Source organism: Colossoma macropomum, unplaced genomic scaffold (genome assembly GCF_904425465.1).
Source record: "Colossoma macropomum unplaced genomic scaffold, Colossoma_macropomum, whole genome shotgun sequence".
NCBI classification, from domain to species: domain Eukaryota; kingdom Metazoa; phylum Chordata; class Actinopteri; order Characiformes; family Serrasalmidae; genus Colossoma; species Colossoma macropomum.
In genome coordinates, this window is record NW_023494802.1 from 32911201 (window position 1) to 32922827 (window position 11627).

An 11627-nucleotide genomic window follows, 5' to 3' on the forward strand; every position below is an offset into this window, starting at 1 on the left:
GTTTAACATGCTGTCTGTTCACGGAGACAGCCCCGCCCCTCAATAAAAAGAGCCAATCACAAGAGAGAAAAGCTCCCCTTCTTTGTGGAGATATGCACAGATGCAGCAGCCAGAACGAGCTTTAAAATGCGTTTTGCTGTGTTATTTGAGCCAAACACTACAAACTATTTATGCTGTCATGATTTCAAGCATGTTTTGTGGTATTCAGTTTCAGATAACTGCACGGGAGTTGTTGCCAAGACGGTCATTGTGTGGCTAGACTTTCCTGTAAGAACTCTGACTGTACATCAACAAGGTGGGCCTACAAATTGTTGGTCTTTCTAATAAAAGTGGCTGGTAAGCGCAAACATCTAGAGACCTCAGTTCCTTTCAGAAAACACAGGGCTGCTGTTCAGAGGCCTAACAAAATCTGCTAAGAGGATATCTAAGTGGGGTAGGCTAATGAATTGCAGATATTTGAGGATCTTAATGCTTTTGCTGGAGACCTTGGCACTGCCGCTGTTCCCCTGTGATAAGGCGAGCACAAGAGGTCACCATGGTGACAGCACAACAACATGATATCTCTTTCAAAACACATAAGCCCGAGCCAACACCACACAGAAGCGTGACATAACTGCTATTGTAACTTGACCTGTTTCCCACTGACTAATGACCCACTCATTTCGCCTACCACCCTTCCTCTGTTCTTCAATGACCACAATGCCTGGAAGCAGCACCGCTGCACAAGTGAGCGGGTGCAACAACTGCAGGAACGAGTCACTGGACAAGACGTGCCCTGGAGACAGGACATGCCTGCCTGTAACATGACAAAGCAGTGTCCGGCCCAACTAGGCCAAGATGCCGCAGTCCGCTTATAGGCCATGACTGTAATTCTCAAGCCAAAGTAGCAACGCTAATAGGACGCCTCTCCGCAAGAGGGCTGCTTCAATGAGAACAGAAGTGATTTAATCCCCAATCTCTCTCTCCAAGCATCCTGCTTATGTCTCACAGCCCATAAACCACATGCTGAATTGCATCCATTGATCTCCTTAATAACTTGCTAAACTGTATGGCTGAAAATTAGCCACTGGTAGGAGCGAGAGAACTTTTAGAACATAGAGGGATACAAACGAGAGGAAAGATGGGAGGAAGAGGATGCTGATAGAGTAAAGACATTATTGGTGTGCCTTGAGACTCACATGTGATGATTTAGGCATATAGTTTGCACAATGCTAACAGGCAAAGTACATGATTCCAATATGTGTTAGCCTCGTAGCTCCAGTAAAAAGCTAATGAGCTTTGTACTTCAGTGCAATACTAAAAAAAGCAAATATAACACACTAGACATGAGCCAAATGACACTAGTTCCATCCACCGCATTCATCAATCAACTTGGAAAACGTAACTGTTCAAAAACACGCCTTCCACGGTCTGACGATGTCCTGAATTAGCCATAATATTGCTTTAAAGCATTCTGTATCAGCACGAGGTAGATATTTTTTTCATTCCAGTTGTTGAGCTTGTTACACTGATAAAGCTGTGCTGCAGCTTTAAGCGCACCAAATGGCTTCCTTCAACAAACATTAACAGGAGCTGAAAATGTTTTTACATTGTGATTACATCAGTTATTAAAAAAGATAACACACAGCTACAGTAACAGTAGCCTTTTGACTTCTTCACATGGTTAAGTTTCAGCCGTTTTATTAATGTAACATGAAACCATTTACAGGCTGTAAACACATGATTTATTAAACCTATAGAATGAACCATCTACCATACCAAAAACTAGCAAACCATACCAAGAACTAAGTTAACCAGTAAGTTTCCGAGCAGTCAGCATGTTTATTTTCTTTCATTTGAGCAGGCAAGACAGGTAGTGTGGTGTTACTACATAACCTGCCACGCTGAAATGGGTTATTTTAGAAAGGTGCCACAGATATTGATTAAGAGGATCTTCAGTCTGTCACATAAGGAGCAGCCTGCAGTCTGTTTTTACGGTTCCTTTCTCTGTGCACTCTGAAAACGCCTTCTGAAAGCGGCCTGCATAGTCCATTCCCCTCCACCCCATAATAGTATCTACAACTGGCGATGGCTCGAGGGTGCGATCAAACAGTGGTGGATCACAAGCCTATCAGACACCAAACAGGTCTTGGATTAACTATCTTTGGGATAAGGTGGAAAATTGATTAAATTAGATTTTGTTCCCCAGACTACACCTTTATAAGGAAAACAATAATAGGAGCAACGAGCAAGAGCACAGTGTTCATGACGGAAATGAGTCTGCTGAGGATGACAGGGGACCGCCACGAACCCCCAGACTCACTGCACAGCAGGCAAACCTGTGGAACAGCTCAGTAAGGAGGCAGGACACTTGTTAGCCCTGGGCGTCCCATTCTAAATTCAGTTTTTCAATTTGTGGTCATAAAATTTAGATGCTGAAACTGTTCATCTGTACTGATCTGAAGGAATGAGTTAATTTTTAATACATCTCAAGTCAGCGAGGAAACCGTCATTAGGCTGCTCTTTGAAGAAGCGTGTTACTCCAAGAGGACTTCTGCAAAAAATAAAATGTCAATTTGGCAAAAAATTAGGGGAAAAAAAAAGGTAAAGAAACAACAAAATAGGGAAATATTCAACTTGCATCCATGCTAATTAACACCTGGATTAGCCTGAAAATCATTTTTGGATGCGTTTCAGAGCCTTGTAGGAATTGGCTGTTCACAGTGCAATTATGTCTTAAGATGAAATATTCAATTCCCTGCGAGAGCATCGCATCAGTAGTCGCGCAGCTGAAGTCTAACAATACTGGCATTTCCATTTGCAAGAGAGCTGCGTGACTGCGGTGCAATTGTTTCAGTCATCCTCCAAAAGAATTTCAAAGTAGAACAAAATCCAGCCAACCACCCACCAGGTTATCCAGCCTAGACCTGTGCAGGGAGAGCACATTTGCTAAACTCAGCAGTAGAGCTGCTCAATATATCGCTTGTTAATTGTTATTGTGATATCAGCTTTTGTAACACTTATATCACAGCCTTCTAACCAAGCACATTGTTGTTTGTGTGCTGAGGTGAGGGATACACAAGGATACTGAAATCATATCGGTATCAGCAGGTAATTAGTTAAAATCAGCATTGGAGAGATGTTTAGATCTGACTGATGTTTCAAATCGCCATTTGGTGATGTACTTACTGTATTGGAAGAGCAGAACGTTTAGACGACGCTGGGCCACTGTGCTAAAATGTGTGCATTTTATTTATTTTACTGCATTTGTAACCAGGGCTGAACCATTTGGCTAAAATACCTAATCACAATTTTAATGACCAATATTGTAACTGCGATTTAAATTGCGATCACTGAATGCTGGACAAAGTACACCAGACTGCCAGTTAGCTGTGGTTGTGATGTCACAGCTCATGGGTGTCTGGTTGCTTCTGATAAGTCTAACATCACCCAACATTGTGACTAGCATACATTTACTCATTAAAACCTTATAACATTACAACACTGTTTACAAAAATAGGCTATAATTAAATGTGCAGCTCTTGAGAACTGCACTCTTTCAAGTTGCGATTTCACTATAAAAATGATACATTTTTCACTCCATTTGTAAACCTATTTGTATATTTTCCCCATAATGCTAACCAGATGGATTAAATCTCAATTTCTACTTTTTACCTATATTTATTTAACAGCGTTGAACAAGTTCCCGATGAGGTTTCTCATTATTAGTTCATAAATCTGCTTTTAATACATCGCAAGGCATCTCACAATCAGAATATTGTGTAGTATAATCACACTACTATTATTTTCGTTCACATCATGCAGCCTTACTCATCAGCCTCAAAAGCAGTCGCAGTTTCTTATCATCATGGTAGATGCTAGTGGACAAAATGTAAATGGTTTACAACTAACTGACTACCATCAGGCCTGTCAAATCTAAAAACTGAGCTGAAAATTTACTGCCATATAAAACTTTTCAATGAACAACTTCATTTTTGTGTTGTTCACTATATGCAACTATTACAGTGCCAAGTCCAAAGTGACCAAATTGGCTGATTAGCTATCTTGCTTTATATCCGTTGATACCCAGTAGCTCGATCTGAGGACAAAACAGCTCAAGCTCAAATAAACAAATACTACACACCACTGCTCTCCAAGGTTAAATCACAAGTCAGAAGTTAAAACTTTTGCTGTCTTTGTAAGATAACATCTCATTACATGTATTTTCTGCTTGTTTTACACTTATCAGATGCAAATGTGCCAAATTGACATTCTGCTTGCTGCAACATAAACCTCAGATTGTGAAAGGCAACAACTGTGGAAAATAACGGCAGCAGGGTTAAAATAATTAAGCTCAGCTCAAATAATTGCGATCAGGCGGTTATGTAATAACTGTGACAGGTCTAACGATCACATCTACGCACGGGCCCCGACACATTGTATCTTTTGTAGACCATTTGATTGCTCTGAACATCAGATGTTCTGTAGTTCTTTACATCCTAAAACCTAGTCATTAACTGCTCTTTCCAGAAGGGCATCCAGTATAGAACCTAAGAGAGTAATTCACGGCGGCGTATCAAGTGATTCGTCCAGTTCCACAAGAGCTGGCGAGGGTGCTGAAGGTTGCGTGGCACCTAAGCTCAAGTTTAAAGCGCCGAGGTCTCCTGGTAACCCTCGATGCTTTGAACTAGCCTGTTCTAAGAAACAAGGAAGGCTCATCAATGATTGAGGATGAGTGAATTAAACATGAGCACTGAGCAACAGGAAGGAAAGGCACACACACAAGAGCACTGTGGATTCAAAGGCAGGGAACAAGTTGGACTTGTTCAAACATTCATTGCAAATCAATGGGACGTCCCTATGCTGAAACAGCATGTCAATATATTGGTAATTCCTGTGTCCACTTAGCTGAGCAAATTTAAAGGAATGGATCTAAGCCCGGGCTACTGACTATTCACATCTGAATGCCCTGCTGCCGTTTTCAGAAGGGTGTCGAGCCCCTTGGGTCAGAGACTGAGATAACATTTTCACAGAGCACAAGCAGAAAGGCACTGCTTTCATGTGTCAACACCTCTCCACGTTTCGCTGAGTCATTAGCCAGCGCAGCACAGCAAACCAGGGATTTAAGAGTGTAATTGAATCAATTAGACTTGGACTCACCTCTAAACTGTAAGCCTGGCGGCTTGTACAGACTTAAAATGATCAGAGGGAAATGCTATAACTAAACCTTTCGTCTGGCTCACTTTGCAGCCGTTACTGAAAATGCAGGGAACAGTGTGGATGTGTAGCGAAAACAGGACACCAGCAGTGGGCCTGGATTCGAACCCCACCTATATCAACAAAAAGGACCCTGTCACGCTACTAATGGGAACTAATAAACTCTAATTTAGCTAATTTGCTACCTTGATTGCTAGTTAGCTTAACTTGTTGGCTGACATGATACAATGTACTGCTCTGTTTTGCGCTCTACAATTGTACAGAATCAGATGTAGAATTGAGAAAATCTCATATTTTCCTCTGTCTAGTGAGAAAATTAGCATTAACACCCCTTCTGTGGAGGCTAGCACAAATTCTAAACGCACAGTGTTAGCTTCCTAGCTAGCTAATGTCAGAGAATAAACTCTGAAGTAATTCTAAAAACAGCAATCAGCACATCAACATCCCAGTTTACATTTTGGTGCTCTTTTTTGTCATATAATACTGCCTGGTTGCTTTATCTTCACCTGGAAATGTAAAGACTTTGCAACATTATTGTTAGCATCAGCTACCATAGATAAAAGCTCATTCAGCTAATTAGCTAGTTTGCTTGCTACTTGGCTTAACTTGTTGATATGAAATGACGCACATACACTTTTCAGCACTCACACAAAGTCTACAATTAGACAGAATCGTGTGGAGAATCAAGCAAAACTTATAATTTACTCAGTTGAGTGATAAAATGAGCATAAAGCCTGTCACAGAGCGAACTCTGTAATAATTCTTATACTTATTACAGCAATAATTCTAAAATTATCAATCATTACATCAACATTCGGGTTTACATTTTGTGCTCTTATTTGTCTTGTAATTGTGCTTGGTGGCTTCAACCTCATCTGGAAAAGTAGAGAGTTTGATAAACTGTCATTGGCTTCAGTGTTACTAAAGACTGAGAACACCTTTGAGTACCATCGTGGTTTCAGTGTTAAGCAGGTACCAAGAACCATAAAACTGGAACGTTTGATACTAAACCAGTGGCCAGTGGAAAAAGGACAGTTCCATTTGTCTAGTGCCAAAGCTTCCAGTACTCTTAGCAGAGGCAACATCCTGTTTTTGCTAAATAAAACTGAAAATCAATATTGTTCTGCAACACTAATACCAGTATAGACAATCTATCAGCCAGCACTACTGAGGCAGCTACTCATTACAAAGCATGCTATATGAAGACAACACATGATGTGCTAACCTCTCATTAGAAAGGCACTTCATTAGACAGAGACGGGCTTTATTTCAATCCCCGTACCTGTGTGCTCAGAGTGCACTCGACCAGCTCTCAGTTAAGAGCACAAAGTGCACTTACAGCACACGAGTGCACGGACAGAAAACCAGCTGTGCTGCTGCTACAGGCAAGAGGTTCTGCGTTACGGGGGAAAGGGGAAAGGTGGGAATGTACGCAACATCTGTGCTTGTGGTCAAAGATGATTACAGACAGCACTTTAGTAGCGCGACATGCTTAAGGGGTTTATGAGGTTCCCAGATGAGTGGACAAGGTGTGTGTGTGTGTGTGTGTGTGTGTGTGTGTGCGCTGTCTCCTAGGGTGCCCTGAGTAACGAGGCCTGTCGGTGTTCACTCAAGCAGACATGTGATGATGATGATGACGATGATGATGATGAAGCAGCAAACCCCACAGACACACACAGTCAAAGAAACACTCACAAATTATGCTGCTCGTTTGACCTCACTCTCTCTCTCTCTCTCTCACACTTGTATGCCCGATCCCAGGCAGGCGCACACGCGCGGACGTACACATCTGATCCTCCAGTGTCCTAAAGGCATGTATCTCAGCTGCTATTTACAGAGCCTATTTGCGAGCTAATTATTTCTATTCAGCAGCATAAGCTCCAGTCACACTTCCACACGCATCGCGCTCTTATGAAACTCCCATTTGCAGCTTAAGCCCACGGCCAAGGCACTCACCGGATGACACGGGTCAATTACGCGCAAAAGCAGCCCAACGTCAGCATGTTGCATGCTCTCCGTGTGCGTAACGTGACGAAGGTAAACACAGAAAGCCCGCAGGTAACTAAACAAATTCGTTTGGCCAGCCGAAAGAACTGATCAGACAAAAATCTAACCTTTTAGCTGCAATCAAGCAGTGGACCAGCCTGAGGTGCTGCATTTAAAAGCAATTCAACACCACTTTGAATGCAATCATCTTGGTTGCTATGCACGGCAAACACTTATTCAATCCATTAGCAATGGCCATTTAGGAATGTCAGACCACTGAAGAAATGATGGATGGTCTCAATTTCCGTCCTGAGTGGTCGATAAGATTAATTAATGCAAACTGAACACAAACATTTGAATGTGGGAAAGATAAAGGACGTTAAATGTCACTTGCACAGGGGCTCTAGGCGAAAACCAACCAGACAAATATTTATGCTAAATGACAAATTATATAAAACTTAAAGTGAAAACTGTGACTATGTTCAGAACCGTTAATGGTCTTCCCTTGAAAAACCAGGATAAAAGAGGCTGAAGGTGCCCCCCAAAACCATTCACTCCACCCTTGCACTTGCATGGAGTTCAGCATCACAACTAACCTGGCTTCACAGTCTTCAAGCGGATGGGCTCCCGAAAGTGGCGGATCACGGCGAGGGTGTCTCGGTTGGTAAGGCCGCTCACGGGTGTGCCGTTCACCTCCAGGAGCACGTCCCCAGGGCTGGGCAACCTGCCCACATGACACACGACGGCCTCGGACAACACCTGGCCCAGGTAGGGGAACTCCCCGTGTTCCGCTCCCCCTCGTATCTCCACCACAGAACTGAGCTCGCCGCCGTTCCCCCAAGAAACGGCGCACTCCTGCACTTTGCTCGCCCAATGTTTCTTCTTCTTCAGTGTCTTTGACATGGCTAATCCCTTTTGCCGATTAGCTTCTGAAGATGTCCTAGTACGGTCCCCTGTGGCACGCCACTCTTTTCTCTGGGATGTAGTAGCCTATTCAAGCTCGGCACACGGGCTGCAGGTCAGCGCTGCCTAACATTCCCATTTCTCAAAACTCTGTAGGTAACATCACCCCCAAGTCTAATAGACTGATTCCAGCACCGTCCGACCCAGGTGGATGCGGCCCACAGGTGTCCCGGTATTCCACAGGATAAAGATGACAGCCAGGAAACGCTCTTACTTTACAGAGCCTGAAGCTTATTTCCACATACACTTCCACTGGTATCCACCACAGAGGAACAGATTTGGTGGATGTGTCCTCCAAGCAATGGCAAACAGGTTCTTAAGTAATGATTTAACAGAGGTTGTAACTATAAGACATGGAAACTAATAAACTACAGAGAGGCAAAGCAAACCGTCAGTTTGTCAAGATCACTGCGTGTCAGTATCCCATAAATCTCCAGTTTATATGGAGCCGCCTGCGCTGACAGGGGAGTGAATATCCGCAGGTTTCGAGTTCGCCTTCATCCAGTCTTTCGCGAGAAACTTGATCTCCTCGCACCTGCTCCGCTGACAGGAGCCGCCGCTTGTTGCCGGTAGACCGGCTATCGACACTACCTGGCTCGCGGGACCGTTTTGGCGAAATTTACCCGCCTCCCCCTCGACTCTGTCCACTCCAGACGACCTCTTCCTATCGTCCAGTCCCTCGAGAAACGCCCCCTCACGTCTGGGCTCACGTCGTCACGGCGGAGCGGGTTGTGCCCGACCGCTCACGACACTTCAACGAAAAAGAGTAGCGGAGAAACTTCTGTGTCTTCGCTCGCCTCAGCACTTGTACCAGCGCAGAGGGAGGGAGCTGGGAGCGGCGTCCTCGTCCACCAATGAGGAGACGGGACAGAGCGGGGACGGGATGTGAGCCAGGACCAGTGGGCGGGGTTTACAAGGCTTTGTTTTTTCTTTCCCCACCCGCATTCCGACAAAGCCCCGCCTCTTACGCTGGGATTGGCTGGCAAGCAGCGTTTACTGACCAAATTTGTCTATTTAGCTATTTTTTCATTAAAAATGTTATTGAAATGTAACTTCATACATAATTGTAAACGTGTCTGAATGAAAAAGAGGAGTCTTTCAAATTTCAAAATGTATTAGGGCTTCTTGGTCAAAGTCACTTAGGGCACCAAGAGTAAATATAAAATTAAAAAAATTCCCAAAATGAAAAAAAAAAATTGAATTAAAAAATCAAGAAAGCAATAATGATGCACACACAAATTTTATTTATTTATTTATGTATGTATGTATTTATAATTAGTTGTTTAAATATTTATTTTCCGTTGTATATAGTTAATTATTGTTTGTCTGCGTTTACGTTGGCTTTCTTCTTCCCTGACCAAAATGACTGAAGTAATAATTCTTTTTCATTCTTGATTACAAAGTAATATGACTGGGCCCCCAAGTCACTTACGGCTCCCAAATCTAACAGCTTTGTGTATAAGATTATGTTGCCCAAACAGATATGCTTATCATAGCAGCCATTGTCAGTACGTATATTTCCTCTAATTAAAAAAGAAATACATTTTTAAAAAATCCTAATTCATAAACTGTCGAAAACGGGCTGTTCAACCATATAGGGTTACTACTACCCTACTAGCCAATCCGAGCGGAGGAGGGAATATTACTGGCCAATCCGAGCACGGAGAGGGCGGGCACTGTTGAATACGGGTGGGAAATAATAACATCCACAAGTGCAAACAACCAACGCCATGACAGTGTTAACTCATTATTGGCGGGTCAAACGAGTAGACGGGACGGCATTTTCACAGCTGTGGCTTCAAACTAGAGGCTATTTCATCATTTCCTGAGAGTAACGTCAGCCGCGTGTTCTGTTTTTCGGTAGTTTAGTCGCTAGACTAACAGTTTGCTTCATTTGGGCCACAGAGAGGGATACTGTGGAAAAACATGACATTCGCTAATGAAGCTACACATAGGGTCATTAATTCTAACTAACTTTGTAAATGGCTTTACCTGATATGTTTTGTAGCCTTAATAATGGTTTGGAAAGTTTCCTACACACCTAAGTTGTTTTTTTCAAGGGTTCTTTAGTAAAGGGAATGGTTTTATTTAGAACAGTGAACATACAGAGAACCATTTGCATGCTTAAATGGTTCTTTGCATGGTGAGATGGTTCTTCAGATTTGAAAATGGTTCTATATAGCACCAAAAAGCTTGACATTGTGCCAGTAAAAGAACCCTGTTTGGTGCTATAGAACTATTTTCAAAAAGGCTCTGTATAGAACTGAACACATTCTCCATCAATCTAAAGAACCACTGAAGGATGAAATGGTTCTATATAGAGCTCATGGTTCTGCATTTACTAAAGAACCCTCCAAGAACCATCTTTTTTTAAGATTGTGTAGCTTACTTGTTCTCATTGGCTGTTGGCAGTACACAGCCATGCTAATGGAGCTGAAATGTTTTTGGCAACTTGGTCCAATAGATTTCCACTTTTCATCCATCTTTATGTTAGCTGTAATGCATGCAGCTAGATTACAGGAAAGAACGAAAGAATGACAGCGATGTTGAGGCTATACATGTGTGGTGATCTCCAGACCACCTGAACAGACGATTATAAGTGTAAAGAGTTGTTTATGCTTGTTTAGACTGTGCCATGAAACCTGACATGGATAAGGCTGAGGTCCTCTCTCAAGGTGTTGTGCAATAGGGCCATCTACTGGAGTAGTGCTGTAATTTTACTATATGATTACGTTCCTGGAGAGAAACAGAAAGATACAGTGCTCAGTTTCCTTAGCCAGGTTGAAAACTGGTGTCAATGTGCCTCATTCACCAACCATTCTTAAGAGGACATTTCTTCTTATAACCTACTTATACAGTTTTCATGAAGATTCTGATGTTCACTGCTGTGTTTTTTAATTGGGAATTGTTATTAGGTAAAAACAGAATCTACACACACTCAAGAGCACAAAGATGGAAACAGTTCTGCAGTTTAAGAATGACTTTTTAGGGCCTTTCTGAAGAACAAACTTAAGAAAAAACTTAGGATGATATTGGTGAATGAGACCCAATGCTCTTGAGAAAAAACACCCCACAAATACAAGGCCTAAAACAGAAAACAGGGTCTGAGTTACCTTTAGCTAGCCTACTACACAGGTTCCCAACCCAACCCTGGCCCTCCCCTGGGCCTGTCCACCACATTTTACTGTTTTTTTTCTGCTCTAACGGACTCAGGAAGGGCTTTTTAATTAACTGATCTGGATAAGGTGTGTTGGAGGCACAGTAACAGCAAAAACAGAGCAGGGGTACACCAGGACCACCAGCTGACTACAGAGCTTCACACAGCTTCTAAGTGTCCACTTAGTCCAATGTTATTATCAAGGTGACACAAATGTGACTTGGACAGGGGTAAGTTAAACACACTAGCCCCAAAAGCAGCGCTGCCCGCTGTGTGCTTTGGGCAATCATTAACTGAGATAAGCTGCCAAGGCCCCCTCATGGTC

The 11627-nt window shown here is 42.8% G+C and overlaps 1 protein-coding gene across 2 annotated transcripts in view; it reads right to left on the reverse strand.

The window, feature by feature from the left end:
• The window catches only part of magi3a (membrane associated guanylate kinase, WW and PDZ domain containing 3a), a 236802-nt gene extending 227860 nt beyond the window's left edge, over nt 1–8942 (reverse strand). For both annotated transcript variants that reach the window (XM_036591340.1, XM_036591339.1), the window contains exon 1: nt 7779–8942. In XM_036591340.1, the coding sequence (XP_036447233.1) occupies nt 7779–8085 (307 nt within the window). In that variant the 5' untranslated portion in view covers nt 8086–8942. The remainder of the gene's footprint in view (nt 1–7778) is intronic.
• Between the last annotated feature and the right edge of the window lie 2685 nt (nt 8943–11627).